General features: G+C 39.8%; 1 protein-coding gene across 3 annotated transcripts in view; it reads left to right on the top strand.

Annotated features, from left to right (window-relative positions):
* The window catches only part of septin11 (septin 11), a 139,319-nt gene that overhangs the window by 70,737 nt on the left and 49,217 nt on the right, over positions 1–19,365 (top strand). For all 3 annotated transcript variants that reach the window (XR_010006370.1, XM_062981332.1, XM_062981333.1), the window contains exons 3-4: positions 8,004–8,199; positions 15,373–15,559. Coding sequence is in view for 2 of the 3 variants with exons in the window: in XM_062981332.1 (XP_062837402.1) it covers positions 8,004–8,199; positions 15,373–15,559 (383 nt within the window). In the remaining variant the exon portion in view is untranslated. The remainder of the gene's footprint in view (positions 1–8,003; positions 8,200–15,372; positions 15,560–19,365) is intronic.

The raw sequence follows: 19,365 nt of genomic DNA on the forward strand, positions 1-19,365 counted from the left end.
ATTTAGCAAGCCTCCTACCCTACATTTTAACATTTCAAGCTTTAAAATTGATGAGAGATACTATGCCAAAACTCTGTGCTTTTGAAATTTTAGGGCACAAACCATCATGTTGTTTTATATCCAGGATTAGAACCTTAGGAAAAAAGTTACTATTGGGATAGTAATTATTTAATTTATATCTCTGTATGTTCAAGACCGTTGGAAGGCATCCTTTAATGCTGCCTAGCAACCTGCTTTTTAATATGCCAAAATCTAGGATGCAGCTACACTGTGGAATTAAAGCAGTTTGATACCACTTTTAACTGCTATGGTGCATTGCTATGGAAACATAGGAATTTTATACAGTCTTTCACATACTCTGCCGAATAGTGCTGGTGCCCCGGTTAACTATAACTCCCATGAATTCCATAGCACCGAGTCATGACATTGAAAGCGATATCAAACTGGATTAATTCTGCAGATTAAGGTTCACTCATACACAGTGGTGCAGCGAGTTAAACTGCTGAGCTGCAGAACTTGCTGACCGAAAGGTTGCCGGTTCAAATCCGGGGAGCGAGGAAGCTCCTGCTATTTGCCCCTTCTGCCAACCCAGCAGTTCGAAAACATGCCAATGTGAGTAGTTCAATAGGTACTGCTCCGGCAGGAAGGTAACAGCGCTCCATGCAGTCATGCTGGCCACATGACCTTGGAGGTGTCTACAGACAATGCCGGCTCTTTGGCTTAGAAATGGAGATGAGCACCAACCCCCAGAGTCGGTCACGACTGGACTTAAGGTCAGGGGAAACCTTTACCTTTACCTAGATTTCACACCTGTTTCTTTTGACTGAGGGATTTGAGGGTTCTTTGCTATCTATAAAATAATCTGTATCAGATTGGAAATTCCTTCTATCACCATTTTGGTTTCCTTGGCTTCCAACTCAAACACTGTGGTCCAAACAGGCAGAATTTGTAGAAACACTTCAGTTAGGATTTTTTTTTTTTAAATTCTGGAGTATCAGTTATTTAATATGGGAGAAGAAACAGGCTGAATTTTTCTTCTGTTGCTCTGAATCAATACCTTTGAATTAGATGGGGATTATTCCCTATGTTAGGGTTTGCAGCCTTTTTTTGTTGGATTTTTTGAATGGGAATGTTCCCAAAACGTCTTGCACGATTTCTTTAGCCACCTCTCTCGTCTTCAGAGATTTCACCCAGCACTCATTCTTCTTGGCATGAGGTCTAGAAACTTGCTTTTTTAAATAGAAGTAAAAGAGGACGCTCAGAAAGCCACTGGACTTACTTTCATGAATTGCACTACATTTTCTCCGTGAACCACTGGGGATTATGGCATTTATACTGCCTTGCATTTGAGACTCTGGAGTAAACCAGCTTGAATGTTGTCCAAATTCATCTGGAGCCTTTGAGCAGAATTTATCTTTGGAATGCAAAAAGACTGCTGCCCTTCCTCTGACTTCCCTTGAGGATGAGTCTATCCATATCCATCAATTTATTTTTTTAAAGGATGTAACGAAACTACAGAAAGCTGTGGGACAAAGTGCATTGACCTTAAAAACAGTCTTTCCTGAGACCCCTCCTTTTTTTATTCTGAAAGGCATTTTGTGTGCAAAAATGAAATTGGACGAACTCTGAACTTAGCTTGGCAAGGCTGGGCTATTCCCACTGCTGCCTGTTTATATGAAATCGGGGTTTGTTTTTACAGTGAAACTTTAGTACCAATTTCATTGGTTAACCTTTTCTAAAAGAGAAAACATTGACTGGGGTTTTGTTGCATTAAAAAAACCCCATACAGCCTGCAGAGTGTGGCTTCTGGTTCGTTGACATCCGCAGCAGAGTTACAAAGATTGGATCCCCTTTTTTAGTTTATCTGTAGCTTCTCTAGAAATATGACAAAATTGGGTTTAGGCCAACGTTCCTGCTGAAACATATTATTTTTAAACATATTAAACATATTAGCAGGAAACTTCTCGATGTACTGACCACGGGGCAATAGAGACAAACTGTAGTAGAGTAGATACTATTTTTCTATTGATATTGATACTACTAACTTTGATGTATGTCCAACGATGTAATAAGTGGTAAGGGGATAGTCTGTTGACAGATTCTTGGCCGTAAAAATCTTGTTTTGGTTCTTCAATGCCTTAATGTTAGGAGCAGGCAACATGTGGTTCACAGGTTGACATGGTCCGATACCTGATTTTGTTATTAAAAAGTGAAGAATTACACCGTATCAAGTTTGGTTCTTTTTTAAAGCAAGTTGTCTGGTCCCCATCTGCACTGTAGAATGAATGCAGTTTGACACCACTTTTAACTGCCATGTTTCAATGCTATAGGATCATGGGATTTGTAGTTCGGTGAAACACCAGCACTTCTTGGCAAAGGAGGTTAATAATAAATTACAATTTCAATAGTTCCGTAGCATTAGCGGTGTCAAACTGCATCCATTCCACTGTGTAGATGCACCCCATGCTCCGCTTTTTAAATGTGTCAGGAAAGGCTTTTCTGAAATTGTAACTGAACGTTTGAGCAGTTCTAATAAGAAGGCTGGTGGTGTGGATTACATTGAGTCTGGGTCGAAAATTAGTCCCGATCCCATCTGAAGTTGCCCACCTATCTTGTAATTCAAAGCAATCTAAGCATCAAAGTGGGCGAGAGAGAAGGGAAATGCATATTCCTCAGTCCAGCCAATAAATATCCCATTGCAGTGAACTCATATTCAAGATGGTTAACAAAACGAAGCTAAGCGCACCCCTACCTTAAAGGGTCTCAAGCTTCGGTGCTGGGAAGCACCCTGGAGAGATACAGATAGCAGGATGCCAGGAGTGCTCATTGCTTCCAAAAATAAATTGTGGCTAACAATGCAGGAGAGTCCGTATGGTATAGTAGTCAGCCTAGGTTCAACTCCTTGTTAAACCATGAAAACCTACCAGATTTATTTTTATTTTACTCCGGGCGGATCACAATGTACACATACATGGCAAACATTCAATGCCATATGAACATAGTGACAGAGACAAAGACAGAGACACAGAGGCAATCTAACCTTCTCCAGCTTCCTGAGGGTATGCTCGGTTCCAGTCACAGGGGGAGCAGCTGCTTCATCATCCACTGTGACGCCAAGTCCTTGGATACTTCCTCATTCCAAACGCTGTTGGACGATTTTTATGGTGTCGTAAATTAGTTAAATTAGCCTCCCCACATAAGTGGTACCTAAATTTCCTACCTGATAGATGCAACTATCTTTCAGGTTGCCTAGGTCAACAACAAGCAGGGCTATTTTTCATTTTAATGGTCGAGTGCTCACTCTGACACGGGCTGGCCTCGAACTCATGATCTCTTGCTCATAGTGATTTATTGCAGCTTTATTGGGCAAGCCACACTCTCTCAGCCTCTTAGGCAACCCCACTCTTAACAAGTCTTGCCAAATAGACTTAGTGATAGGTTCATTTTAGAGATGCCATAAGGACTTGAAAGCCTGCAGCAGCAGCAACAACAAGCATGAGGAACATCGTGGCCAAAGGAAGCAAGCTTTTCATTCTAACTCAGTTCCAAGGAAGGAAGCATATAGCCCAGAATCCTGTTCATGTACAAAGCTGCTATAATTGCGCTTGTGTGGATGATGGTTCCAGGAATAAAGAAAGTGTTAGTGAACGTGGTTGCTCAGTATCTACAGATTTCCAGGGCATTGCTATTGGAAAAAAGCAGCTGCTAATATTCTGCACTAACAGGTTTCGATCCATAGGCTACTTCATTTGCTATGACTCTTTTATGACTGTGCTTCAAAGTGTTTCTTAACCTTGGGGGTATCTTTAAAAGAATTTTCAGGAAAGGCCTGAATACATATTAAATGTACAGCTTAAAAAAACCCAAACCAAACTCTTTTCTAATCATAATCCCTTGAGGAACTCCTAACAACTTACCATGAAACGCTATAGTTCCAGGGAATAACATTTGAAAAACATATCTGTAATAGTGTGTTGGGTTTTAATAATTAGTTTATTTAATATAACTAATAATTAGTTATATTAAATATTAAAACTAATAATTAGTTTTAATATAGTTTTAGCTGTGACTCTTTTAATCTTGTGAGTTACTTTGAGTTCCAGTCCTGAGAGAATTGAAGGATATAAGGCATTTTAAATGCTGATTTGTTATGCTATCCGAGTATTTACATAGGATTGCTACAGAAGGAGAATGTTTCCAATTTTTAGACATGGGATGTAAGGTTAAAAAGAGTGACTCTTGGCAAATCCATGATGGAAAAAGTTGATTGATCTATGGTGAAATTAAAGTATCGGGTATTATATGGTGCTTAATTTTTGAGGAGAAGAAACAATACAAATATCCCAACTTCTCTTGAACTGTCACCGTCTGGAAGCTTTGGACGTTGATCCTTGACATCTGGGGACTCAAGGCTTGATCTACACAAACAACAGAAGGAAGTGGTAGGATAGATAGTATCGCTCCAGGCAGTAGGTATTGGATCACATTTTTGAATTCTGTCCTGTGTAAAACGTTGCAAGAAAATAATCATCCCAAAAGAAGAAGGTTTTCTCTGAGCTCATTCCTTGATGAAGTAGTTACTTTATTTGCTATGAATTTTTTCAGTGAATAGTTAAAATATGTGGTTTGCCCCACCTGGAACCTGAAATGATACCATCTATTTTCTCATCATAGAACTCTTTTTGTGAATTACAGGTTTAGTGTTTCTTATCCAGAATTCCAAAATTCAAAATACTCCAAAATCCAAAATTGTCCACATGGGTGGCTCTGATAGTGATGCCTTTGCTTTTTGATGATTCAGTGTATACAAACTTTGTTCCATGCACAAAATTATTACAATATTCTCTATATATTAACCTTCGGGTTATAGGTTTTAAATGTATATGAAACATAAATGAATTGCATGTTTAGACATGGGTGCCATCAACAAGATATCTCATTATGTATAGGCAAGTATTCCAAAATATTTTAAAACATCTGAAATGTGGAACATTTGTGGTCCAAAGCTTTTTAGATAAGAGATGTTCAAGTCCAAGACCTAGGCCCCTTCTACACTGCCATATAAAATCCAGATTATCTGCTTTGAACACAGCCAGCATAGACTCTTATAATCCAGTTCAGAGCAGATAATGTGGATTATTTGATTTGATAATCTAGATTATACTGCAGTGTAGAAGGGGCCCTAGTTTTAGCATAGAGGGCAATATTCTATGTATTGTATGCTTCATGGTTTAAAGATGAAGCATGAGGTTCTTGGATGAATGGAATTAATTATATATATGTTTTAAGGTTTTTATAATGTATCTTAACAATGTTATTAATGGATCTATATGTATTGTTTTGCTTTTTATGATTGTATTTTTTGGGCATTAAATTTTGCCAATTTCTGTAAGCCACCCTGAGTCCCCTCGGGTGAGAAGGGCGGGGTATAAATGTTGTAGATAAATAATAAATAATAAATGATAAAGTTTTGCAATGGAGGAGATGCCATAATTATGCTCTGGTGTATCCTAACACCATGATTCTCCCAGGCTTCAACTCTCAAACGACACAGCCAGCATAGACAATAGTTAAGGATTGTGGGAATTGAAGTCCAAAGCACACATTAAACCCTGGTGTTGTCACTACCATATTTTAAAGCAGTGGTTCCCAACCTTTTTTTGACCAGGGACCACTTTGACCAAGGACTACTCTCCAACATTAGTACCAAAAGGGTTACAAATCAGATTTTGGTCAACTTTAGATTTGGTTTGGTTATTTCGGGTGCTGATTCGGAAAATTACATTGGATAGTCCACATCAGCTCTAGTTTCTGATACATAACAGATGCCATCCAGTAGTTGCCATCTGCTCACCCACAGAAAACCATATTTAATAATCTAGAGCTGATGTGTTCTATCCAATGCAATTTTTTGAATCAGCACCCCAAATAACATGGAATGGCTCTGCTCGGGGAGCGAGGAGGAGGAGAAGCAGCAGTCAGGAGGCTTTCGTGGGTAGTCAACTTCTCCCCTCCCGACTTCACCATTGCCTCGGCACTGTGAGTGTTTTGTGAGACCAGTCACTCTCGTTGCAATGGTGTAATAACGGTGAGGCCACAGACCATAATTTAGTTCTTGGGGACCACTGGTGGTTCACAGACCACAGGTTGGGAACCACTGCTTTGAAGGATAGTTGAAATAAGTAGAAAACCTTTGCCTGGGATTGTAGAGAGCTTCCATCAATGAAGGCAGAGTGTTTTGGTTGAGATGGGCTGCTGATGCTGCATGAGAATGCTCCTTATTTCATTCTGATGTCCAAAGCTCTCAATCCCTACATAAGCCTGTTTTTCAGTTTTAAGCTGTTTTAGTGAAATGAGTTTTCTGTTTACACTTAATTAAAATTCAACATCAGTATGTTTACTTCTGGTCATACGTGCTGCCCAAGGAGGTTTCGCTTAAGTGTGTGTAATGTTCCTGGTAGTACAGTTTGTCTTTGCATTTTTTGTTTTTACATACCAGTCCAGAACTAACTTCTAGCAATTTCAGATTTCTAATTGGATATACATTTTGGCTGTAATTTTATTTCTAAGAGAGTCGGAAAGAGCACAGGAAGGGTATGCAAGGTCATTTGCACCTACATTATACCGCTGCCTCTACTTTAACACGTTTTATATGCTTTTGATGATATATAAAACCCTTTTCAACATGTTTATCCAGAACATACACCCCAGAAAACAGTGGTTCCCCTTTGAGAAAAAAGTGTCACTCCAGATGATAATTATTTCCTTACTATGTATCTGTTACAACTTAAATGTAACTTAAAGTCCTACCATTAAAAAAAATAAAAAGCACAGCACATATGGGGAGGTTTCAGAAAGACATTCATTTCAAATTTAATTGAGTGAATATCTTCAGAGTTTTAGATGCAAAGTAGAAAATAATCATCATCATTGTTTTCTGCTTTTCTCAGTTGGTTGAGATGCAGAGCAATATTACAAATGGTTAAGAGTCAAAGAAGATAAATTACATTTTCGGTTTACAGCTGGCCATCCTAGCAAGGGCATGCTGAGAGCTGTAATTTAAAACAGCAAAAAGTTTTACAAACTCTTAGTAGTGGGTAGGATAGCCATAGGCATCATCCTAGTTTGCTCTAATAACTGTCATCTGAGATGGAATAGCAAAGGAGCCAATAAAGAGCTAAGAATCAAGAAGGATATAATTCAAATCTCGGATCAAGCATGAACTAACTAGAAGGCTTTGGGTAAGTCCCTCTGTCTTGGGCTGTATCCACACTGTAGAATTATTGCAGTTTGACACTACATTAACTGCCATGGCTCAATGCTAGGGAATCCTAACATTTGTAGTTATTTTTGAGATACTTACCCTCCTCTTTTAGAAAGCTTTGGTGCTGCAACAAAATACAAATCCCAGGGTCTCATGGGATGGGGCTATGGAAGTTAAAGTGGTATCAAACTGGGAAGCATCATTGCAGCCTTCTATAAGACGTCTCCAAGTAGGAGTTTTTGGAGCTCATTATAAGACATTTTTGTTTATGTAAGCACACAATCTGAAAAGTAGAGTCTTTCCTACACAGACTTACATAATATTATAACTTATCAGATGGTGAGGGTCTCATTCCCATGGTGGTGCAATGGGTTAAACCTTTGTGCCAGCTGAACTGCTGACCTGAAGGTTGGGTTGCTGACCTGAAGGTTGGTGGTTTGAACCTGCGAGACAAGGTGAGCTCTTGTCTGCCAGCTCTAGCTTGCAGGGAAATGTGAGAAGCCTCACAGCAGGATGGTAACACATCTGGGCCAATTCTCTCATACCAGAAGTGGCTTGCAGTATGTTCTCAAGTCGTTTCTGACATGATTTTAAAAAAAATCCCCAATGTTTGTTGTAACCTACCTTTATACCTTTGGAATGAATGCTCCCTTCTGTCCCAGTGACTATCCAGCTCTGAACACAAGGCAAGAAAGTTAAAGAGTTGACCATTGATTTCGGATGTGTTTTTTCTTTCCAGGGGAAACCGGCATTGGCAAATCGACACTCATGGACACTCTGTTCAACACAAAGTTCGAAAGTGACCCAGCCACTCACAACGAACCTGGCGTGCGGTTGAAAGCAAGAAGTTACGAACTTCAGGAGAGCAACGTCCGGCTGAAGCTGACCATTGTGGATACAGTGGGATTCGGAGACCAGATCAACAAAGATGACAGGTAGTGATACACTTGTCATCTGCAGGATCCAATTATCTTGTTGATTAGTAAAGGTAAAGGTTTTTCCCTGACGTTAAATCCAGTCGTGACTGACTCTGGGGGTTGGTGCTCATCTCCATTTCTAAGCCAAAGAGTCGGCGTTGTCCGTAGACACCTCCAAGGTCATGTGGCTGGCATGACTGCATGGAGCACCGTTACCTTCCCGCCGGAGCGGTACCTATTGATCTACTCACATTGGCATGTTTTCGAGCTGCTAGGTTGGCAGGAGCTGGGACTAACAGCGGGCACTCATTCCGCTCCTGGGATTTGAACCTGGGACCTTTTGGTCTGAAAGTTCAGCAGCTCAGCATTTTAACACACTGCGCCACCACCATCTTGTTGATTAGATACAAATAAAATCCCTTTTCCAGCTCTGAGGGGGCCTCACAATGTCTTCATGGCAACATGGCGGTCTTTGTGGCTCCTTCCCTCATATACATGTCACCTTTCTTTCCCAGTGACAAAAAGAGGGCCACTTCACCTAGCAACAGTCAATCTTTCTCCTAGCGACAGCCAATCCAGTGACATCACAAAGGGCTGCTGAATTGCGACCTAGCAACAAACTTTGTGGTATGAAGAGACAGACAGACAGACTGACTTTTATATATAGAGAGAGATATATAAAAATGGTCTGCTTCGTTCAGAATGCAACATTAGGAGATATTTAGGATTGCCCATGAAACTGAGGTTGGTTACTTATGGGGTTCCCCATATCCTGCTCTAACCTGGCATGTCTTCCATTCCTCCTCCTCCTGTTTTGTACATGACTTGGACATTTATTTTAAATTGCCTGAACAGAAATTTCCACTCCAAAGAGGTGGGCATGTCCAGGGAAAGGAGGAAATATATCAGTTTCTATTTGGTGTTGAAGTTGCTGTTCTTCCATAGGTAGTACAGCAGTTTCCTTGTTGTAGACATTAGGTAGATTTCCAAAACGGGCCTTTTGAAATGCATCTCCATGGATTCAGGAATGTGTCCCTGCTCTCTGTCCCCAGCTACATTCAAGAATATGTGAAGAGGAAGAAGTGACTGATATAAAAAAAACATATCACATACTTAAGAAATATTTGCAGTGGCCTTGGTAAGACTTCTCATTTAATTGCAGCATCAGCCATATAGTCATTTCATCCTCCTCTTTCATTCTTGTGGCGAAGCCTTTGATAGAGATGCCAGGCTTTAAAAACCATGAATGATATGTCCATACCGACAAGCTCTCAAAGCAGCAGTATATTTGCAAGCCAAGAGAAAAAAATATGTCCCAAAGAAGCAGATGTTCCCAATGAGAGTGCATCTTGCTTCCTGGGTTGCTTAGCATCTGATTTAATTCAGCAAGAGCTGGCACTATTGTTTTCCACCATCTGTCAAGAAGATGTCCCTTGCTGAAGACCTAACAAAGAGAGGGCTCACATTTCAGTTGGAGACCCATTATCTCTACTTTGCTTTTTCACAATTGGAGGCTTGTCCCAAACAGCATAATCTAAGCACATCAACTGCAATTAGTCTCCTGTCCTGGGGCTTATTGGCCTATTTTTGCAATTTCTTTTCCTCCTCCTCCTTTTTTTGCAGGAGGCAGAACAGGGCAAGCCTCAAGCTGTCAAAGCTCATCCCACATTCACTGTTGATGGAGGCTTTGTAGAACATCCGTGTTAGTTCCAGCAGTTTTTGCAAGGAAAGAGAACTGGAAAGAAGACTGGGACAGAAATACTTGGACTTTTTTAATGCATGCAGCAAGTCTTGTGTAGCTGTGCAGTTTGCCCAGGGCTGCTTTACTCATGTTTATCATACCATCAGCCACAGATGTGTGGCTATTTTAAGCAGCAAGGCATGTGTATCCTGCCTCCAGAGATCGTTGTGGTAAACCAGTCCACACCTCGTAAACTGCCATTTCGTAAAATGCAGCAATTTTAGCTCCTAGCCTATAGAGCAGATGTACTTCTCTTCTCTGTCCATAAGTCCAGTTTTAGCATACCGGTATGTTTCTACCCAAGCATTGATTAATATATTTGATTGTTACAGGGAGTTTGCCTATGTTGGCCCCGTAGCCAACTGTTCTTGACTGGTATTAGGGTCCAGTTGTGTTGCTCTTTATTTGGTCTGGGTATAATGTGTTGGTATTTCCCATTTCTTTTCCAGAGGTGGAGTGTTTAGCAGAAAGGCACAGTATAGTGAGAACCAGACCTAATCCACCATTGAGTCACACTGGAACACTTTGAGATTTCTAGGAAAGTATTCTCTCCGGTTGAAAAAAAAAATAGTTTTCTTAATTGTGTTTTTTCCCACTTTTGTGAGGGTCTTGTGCACCTAACCTCAGCAATGTGTAGGGCTGACGTCACTGATAGAATGGACCTCTTTCTCCCTAGTAAAGTAAGAGTGGTTGGGATAGTGGTGTACTACAGTCATTATTAAGAAGATGTTGTGAATATGATTTTGAATGATAAAATTTAATTAATTGTCCCACATTCACAATTGGTACTTAACCATGATTGTGATGTTATTGCCATGATTGTAACTCTTTCCGCCCCCCAACTTACTTTATTCAGTATCAACGACATGGAGAGATCCATTCTGGTGGCAACTGGAGAGTAGATGAATGACATTTCTGTCAGGTTTGAAGGGTTCAGACCAGAAGTGATTACTTAATTATTTGCAGTGAGAAAGAGTACATTCACATTGCAAAATTGTAGCTCTTTCATGGTTTTGTCCTGTGGAATTGTGGAATTTCTAGTCTGGTGAGCACTAGAGATACAGTTCAGTAAAGAATTCTACATATTTCACCTAACTACAAACCTTAGCATTTCATAGAAAACTAAGACCATTGAAGTGGGTTCAAACTCCTACTATTGCAGAATATTGGCAATTAGGCTTGTGCATTTTGGCTGAACCTTGATCCATTTCTGGTGGTCAGATTCCAGTAGACCCCCGTATCTGTTTTTGCACACCTCCTGAAAATGGGGCGGGTAGCCGGATAACCGCTTTTGTTTTGCAGCTGAAAAATATGGCTACATCCAGCCCATTGGTGGCAATGAGAACTTACAAGGCTCCCCTTTCTGTTCCTGGGACCATTTCCTTTCTTCCCTTCAAGGGATCCTGAGTTTCAGCAAAGGGGTTAAGGAAGCAGACACAGCTTGTGTAAGACTCATCACGTTGTGGTCCCGAAATGGACAAAAAAACATGATGGCTGGACCCTTGCCATTACCACCATCTGACCAAGCTGAACAATCTTTAGCCGAAGGAAGATGGCTAAAATGGCTAAAACGGATCAGCGCATAAGCCAGTAGGCCATTATGCCTACTGTTAAAAGAGGGTGATTTGCTCGAGGACAGCTGGTTGCTGAATGTGAAGATAGTTCTATAGCCTGGTCAAATCAGTTCATCATACTCCATGTTTCTCAGTGGACCTGCTTTTATTTTTCTAGTAAATTGTTTTGAAATTTCTGCAGTGCAAGCTATACACAATGGGCAAATAGAACAAAGATTTTATGCAGTATAACGCCGTGCATTGCCCTTGTGTGATCTATATATATAAAAGAGTGATGGCATCACGGCGACCAACAAAACAACAAAACTACAGGCCCCGCAACCTCGAAATTTGACAACACAACCCATCATCCATGCCTCTAGGTTGATACAACAAAAAGAAAAGAAAAATAAAGTCCTAATTGGAGAGAGAGGAATAATTGCTTTTATCCAATTGCTGCCAGTTAGAAGGCTAAGCTCCTCCAACTTGGGTCTCCTAGCAACCCAATAAAAATAATAAAATACACTAAAAAAATACAATAAAATACTATAATAACAGAAAATAACTAAAAATAATACAAGAAAATAATAAAATATAATAAATAAAAATATAACTTACAATAAAATTAATAAAAATGCAAATAACGTCAAATAAAAATTACACAACAATTTTTAACCAATACCACCACCACTTTGCCACAGCAACGCGTGGCCGGGCACAGCTAGTGTTTTATATAACCCCATGAAGAAGGACTTAAGACTATCCACAGGCCAAAACATGTCGGGCTTTTTAGCTAATGAAAGGTTTTCTTTTCAACATCTTGGACACGTCTCCTTTTCTCTTGTGCAAATTTATATAGTAGACTTTCGAATCCAGTTTTGCTGGCAGCGTTGTTTCTGAACACACACATCCTGCAGAAAAGAGAGAAATCAGAGTTTTCTTTCAATTAGAATCAGAATTTGTAGAGTGGCTGTACCAAAAGTCTTCATTTTGCTCACTTTTATCCAGCAGCAAAGCTATTTTTATGACTTCATCTACATTTTCCTAAATAAGGAAGGAGACTTTACCCAGGAATTCTTGGAATGTGCTGCTCGAAGGGAAAAATTCCAAGGATGTCTGTTTTTAAACCCACTGAAACTGAACCTTGTTGGTTTCCATGAAGGTTGGTGGTGGGATACTGTAATCACTACTGGGGCTTTTAATGGTCCCAGACCCAGTTCCTAATATCTCACGGTAATGACTGTTTACATTTTTATTTCTCTAAGGAGTAAAAACATTCCCTGTTTATCCTAACAAAATTCCTATGCAGTTGGTTAGGCAGAAAGAAAGTGACTGACCCTGTTCATCCCATGAGCTTCATGACTGAGTAGAAGGGCTTGAGACTAGATTTTGAGTATCTAACGTGAGACAATCTGATACCGTAAACTATGACATTAAACTGGTATCATTTTGGAAAAACTTACAATAATATTCCTGGGAATGATTCTTATCTCATACCATGAAGAGCTATTGCTAGCAATGAGTACTGAGCTCAGTTGTTCTAAGGCCTCATCTACACTGCCATATAAAACCCAGATTATCTGGTTTGAACTGGATTATATGGCAGTGTAGACTCATATAATCCAGTACAAAGCGGATAACATGGATTATCTGCTTTGATAACCTGGATTATATGCCAGTGTAGAAGGGGCCTAAGACAACTACATATGTCTTCAGAAACAGACATCTCCTTGAACCAACTTGGTTTGAATATTGGACTATAACTCTGGAAACCAAGGTTCAAATCCCAAACTCTGGAAACCAAGGTTCAAATCCCTGCTCAGCTATAAAACCCATTGTGTGACCCAGGCAAGTCACATACTCTCAACCCCAGAAAACCCATTGATAGGTTTGCCTTAAGGTCACCATAAGTTGGAAATGACTTGAAGGCACACAAAAGCAAAAGGAGCAATTGCAGATATGAGTGCCTCTCTTTCGTTTTGTAGTGTGTGTGTCTTACGTTAGAATTTTGTATGAATTTTGGAAAAAATATAGTGACTAGAACTCTAATTTTTGAATTGCAGCTCTCGTGTTCTTGAATGAGCAAGTTTCTAGGTTTTATGTATCAATCATGCCTGCTGACCAGAAGGACTTCTGAACAAGATTTCTAATGATTAGTGTGCCATATCGCTTCTTATTTTTCTGCGTGATTACTAAAATGTGAATACGTTAGTTACATGCAGGTGCAAATCATGACTTCTGCTTTGATTCCTTATGTCTAGAACAGGGCAGGCCTTCTAACATGTTGAAATAATTAAGACTTCTTACTTGGGTCCTGACTTTTGGATTGTACGACTTACGGTGAAATCGTTATTTACTCTGTCTGGAGAGTTGTTCGGTGATAGCAGTGTTACGATTTTGACTCTGAATGTTTTCTGGATATGAGATTTTACACACTACACTTCAACAAGAAGCCTTCTTTCCAGAATGCAATTGGCTGCCATGCCTTAATTGCTCTGGTAACTTTTTTAATGATAGCAGCAGCAATTATATCATTATTTCTGAGCCTCTATCACTTACGAATAAAATCTTTGATATGTTGACCTCATTTTCCATATATAATACTTCCTCTATCTTTAAAATAAGCAGGCTGCAAATTGCTGTAGAGAGGAGTATTGGCAGTTTTTAACTCGTCCTACATTGTATAAATGGGATGTGTGATAGCCAAGCGATAAATCATGGCAACTCCTGGCTCATTAGAGACTGTTTGAGAAAGAGTTCATCTTCAGTGGAAAAAGCAGCTGTGAATTGTGTTTCTGAAAAAGTACAGGATTGAGGAGACAGTCAGCATGCAACTATGTGCCCTTGCTCTCAAGCCGACCTTTTCTAAAAGGCTATTTAGAAGTGGATGTGGGATGCTGGCACATAAAACCGAAGCCCTTGACTTGTTGAAGAATTGTCTAATGTGTGTAGGATGGGTTGTAGTTTTCAATCACATTAATGTCAGCCATATATGAGGTGTCGAGAGCCCATTATGTGACACATATTGTATCAGTTTGAATGAGCCCTTTTAGCTTCCCACCGCCTTGACTTGAATTTTCCTTGATTACACAAGCTCGAAGCCAAGTGTGTATGTGTGTGGGAAGACTGTGTGGATTCAAGGAGCTTAGGACAAACACAGCTGCTTGTTGCCTATTACTTTAATGTGTACATTATTACACAGATATATACTGACATATTCCATGAGTATATTTCAAGGATGCGTGGGCAATACAAGACTGATCTTGTGAGCGTGTGGTTGTATTAAAGAGGGACAAGAGATTTGCACATATAAAATAAGCCCTCCACACCATGCTTCATTGTAGGCCAGTATTAGAAATGTCCCTGGCTGTTGGGGAGCATGAAAGTGTTCATGAATCTGTGGGTGAGTTGGAATCTGAGGAGGAGATTTTGCAAGTACCCACTTTTCAGGAGAGGTGAAAGGAAACAGAGCAGAGATGTCGTTCAGCTAGAATAGCTGCCAGAAATGCAGCTGAGTAATTAGGAACTGCCCTAGCAGCTGGGAGGGGACTCGGGACTATAAAGCAGAAGCAGGTGCAGCCAGCTCTTGCTGGGAACAAACTGACTCTAATGCCTTTGCTCCCCTTGTACCTGCTCCGAGTCTGCATCTGGATTTATTGCTGTTTCTTTGTCTGAAGTGAGACTGCTATTTGATTTGGGAAATTATCAGAGACTAAGAACTGTGTTTGCCCTAAGACTTCCTTGCCTCCTTTTCCATTATTCCACTGAGTGGAATTTATGTTTTGCTGAAGTAAAGCAGTGTCCAAAACAGGACACTGACTCACATATCACCGCAAGTAAAATCCTGCAAACGATGGCAGTGGCTACTTGATCTGAATTGGTCTTCTTGTGTTTCAGCTACAAGCCCATTGTGGAGTACATCGATGCCCAGTTTGAAGCCTACCTTCAGGAGGAGCTGAAGATCAAGCGCTCCCTGTTTAATTATCACGACACCCGGATCCATGCGTGCTTGTACTTCATCGCACCTACTGGGCACTCTCTGAAATCCCTCGATCTGGTCACCATGAAGAAGCTGGACAGCAAGGTACACCATTATTCACGGTTCTTATCTTACCGCTCATCACACAATTGTATAAGGTAGATGGACTTTGGTTTTGGAAAATTAAGTCTTCCCTCTGAATGGCCAACTGCTTGAGACCTTCATGGCTGAAAGATAGAATTTCCTTGGAAATGTAGGACTCTGATATAGTAATAAGGCAGTGATGATACAATACCATGGCTCAATGCTATTGCATTGAGGAAAAGTTAAAGTGGTGTCAAACTGTAGATGCATTCTTGGTGTGCTAGTGGTAATGAGATATAAGTTAGTTCAAATGTGTTGTTCTTTTACGGTTTGATGATGATAAATGGAAGCTCTTACATGTGCCCATGATCCAGAATCACCCACAGAACATGCCACTCAGGTTTGCAGAACAAAAATACAGGAACTTTACTGATTCCAAGAGATCAAAAACAATGGTCCCTCTGATTACTTACAGAAGTCCACAGTCATAAACAGTCCTTTCTCAATCCACAAATCTGCTTCAGTCCTGATTCTTCACCCTCTTTTCTCAGCAGTAAACAGGCCTCAAAATAGCAAGGCCTCTCTTAGTACACTGCTGTCTTCACCAGCAGTACTCAGTCAGCATTTGTCCAAGCTGGTTCTGCAGCAGCAGAACAGAAACAGTATCAAATCAATCCCCAGGTCTTTGCAGGTTCAGCCAGTCGGTTTCATGCACTTCATTTTCCGGTTAACACACATAGCACTGTGCCTTTGTAAACCATGACAGTTCTCTCTTGCAATTAGATATGGTTCAACGTCATCGTATTTGTTTGTTTAAGACCATACATGCTTACCTCCTCATCTTGTAAATAGAGCTAGAAAGAAATATGTTTTCAAGACTAACTCCCAGAATACTCCCAAGTTTTTAGCTTTGCTAATTCAAGGCTAAAGCCCCAAAAGTTTTGAAACAAATAGGGGAGACAAGAGAATGAATGGTTTATATTCTTTGGAAAGCAGGGTGGGAGAAAAATGCATGTTGCTGTTTTTCAATGTCCTGTTGCCAGATTCCCGAAGTCTCACTCAGCTGTTTGTAAACAGGGGGCAAAAGCACGCAATTCTTCACTCCACAAATAATTAACTTCTATGGAATTCGGTGTCACGAGATATGATGGCTTTCACTGTCTTAAAAGAACACATTGAATTTATGAGTGGTGAATCTTTCTATGGCTTACTCATGACACTGAAGTGAAAATCCATGCTTTAAATCAATTCATGCAAGCATGCACACAGAAAGTTTATTGCAGTTTAGGAATTTACCATTGTATATAGTTAAAACTCAACAAATAAATCATAGTATCATGGAAAGTAAAACTTTTCCATGGTCCATCAGATGTTGGGTAATTTTGTGTACAGCCTTTAAACCTTGCATTGCACAGCTGCAAAGCATTGATGAGAAGTATAGTAAGCGCCCACACTGCAGTGTTATAGCAATGTGACACTACATTAAGTGCAGTAGTTCTACCCCATGGATTCGTGGGATTTGTAGTTTGCAAAGTCTTTAACCAAAGAGTGCTAGTGCTTTATGAAACTACAAATCCCAGGGTTCTATAGAACAGAGCCATGGCAGTTAAAGTGCTCAGAAGCCATTCAAATCTGTGTATCCATCTCAAGTTCAAGAGCGGAGTTAAGATGATCATTGCAACATCTCCATGCTGTGCTTATATGCGTTTCTAAAAGCATCTGGTTATCTGCTGTGATAAACAAGATGTTGGATTAGAGGACTTCTTTTGTAATTTGTTTATCTAATCAAGATGTAGATCCCAAACAGAACTGCTGGTAATAGTTTTTGCTGATAATACGGTATGATTGCACTTTACTTTTATAGCACTATGGTTCCACTTTAAATGCCATGGCAACATTCTTTGGAATGCTGGGATTTGCATTTTCAGGAGAGGAAATTATAATTATCAGCTGGAGAATTAGGACATTATCACATTGGGATATACTCTGTTTTTAAGACTCATTGAGCATGGTTCCGAACAGGTCCTAGCACATGATGTTTGCCCCATTCCGTCATTAATCCATTGGACTCCATCTGCAAAACATCATAGAAACGGAGCAATTGCACTTGGGATTTTAATTATGTTTTTTTAATTTACTGCAATTTTATATGTTGCTGAAGCGCTGTTTTTATACGTGATCATAAAATCAGTGTGTATTCTGTCATTTAGAATCTCATGAGAACGGTAATTTGAAATTTCTAGGTTATGTCACTGTGCAATATTAGAAAAACAAACAAAAAAAACAATGATATAGGGGCATTTGAATTAATTGGGAGGAGCTAGCCTTCCGTGGTGTGATGAATCAAAGCCCAGTATTTTCAAATTGTAAGGATTATCATAATGAGGTGTGATGGGGAAAATATGTATCTTATCTGAATACAATATACATCCAGTCTTTAAAAAATTACAGAACACATACTGATAGAGTATATCCCAATGTGATAATGTCCTTAGACTTCACTCAACTACAAACATCAGATGTTATTACACTATACTGTTACATGGTGCTATAACTGCATAGTGGTATAGTGCCACATAACAGTGTGGTGTAATACATTATAACTGTGTAAATAAGGATCCATGTTAAGAGCTGCATAGAATCATCAGTTGTAGGGCAGAAGAATCCTAAAATCATGGAATCATAAGGATGGAAGATACTACAAGGTCCATCCAACCCAGTCTCCTGGATCACACAAGATTGGACAAGATTTTCTGCATCAGCCAAGTCTTCTTGATTTGACAATGAGCCAGTGGTTCTCAACCTGTGGGTCCCCAGTGTTTTGGCCTATAACTCCCAGAAATCCCAGCCAGTTTACCAGCTGTTAGGATTTCTGGGAGTTGAAGCTCAAAACATCTGGGCACCCACAGGTTGAGCACCACTGCCCTAAGCCCTGACATTGCTTGCTCCAAATACTTTGACTAAACTTACTTGAATTCTGGTTTATGGCTCCGAACATGAAGGTTTGCATCCCTGCTCATCCAGGAAGGTGACTTTGAGCAAGTCACATATTCATAGCCCTAGAAAGCTGTTTCATAAAGTTATCTTATGAGTTCCCTGAATTGGAAACAAGTGAAAGACATGCAACAACAACAACAATAAAATTAAGTTAAAAATGCAACACAATTTGACACAGAATTGTTTTGTTTAAAGTTTGAAATCCCACGAGATGCCCATTTTCCTCCCAAAACTGTAAGTCCATGGTTCACAGCAAGCTTGCTTAAACTACAGGTACAGTAGAGTCTCACTTATTCAAGCTAAACAGGCCGACAGAAGCTTGGATAAGCGAATATCTTGGATAATAAGGAGGGATTAAGGAAAAGCCTATTAAACATCAAATTAGGTTATGATTTTACAAATTAAGCACCAAAACTTCATGTTATACAACACGTTTGACAGAAAAAGGTGGTTCAAGATGCAGTAATGTTATGTTGTAATTACTGTATTCACGAATTTAGCACCAAAATATCACGATATATTGAAAACATTGACTACAAAAATGGCTTGGATTATCCAGAGGCTTGGATAAGCGAGGCTTGGATAAGTGAGACTCTACTGTACCTCTGAAGCAGGACATTCCAATTTTTCATTACTGTAGCAATAAGTTTGAAGCAGCACTCGCTCTACCAGAACTATTTCTTGATAAAAATAATTTCAATATCTTGACGATCTTTATTCACCTAGTACTTTTGCCTCTGTTCTCATGAGATTTTGGCACCAATGTTGGCCCAATGTTGGCCTTTCCGCCAAATAAAGATTAGCAACATCCTCAGGAAAGGACAAGTTTA

Source organism: Anolis carolinensis, chromosome 5, assembly GCF_035594765.1.
Source record: "Anolis carolinensis isolate JA03-04 chromosome 5, rAnoCar3.1.pri, whole genome shotgun sequence".
Taxonomy (NCBI): domain Eukaryota; kingdom Metazoa; phylum Chordata; class Lepidosauria; order Squamata; family Dactyloidae; genus Anolis; species Anolis carolinensis.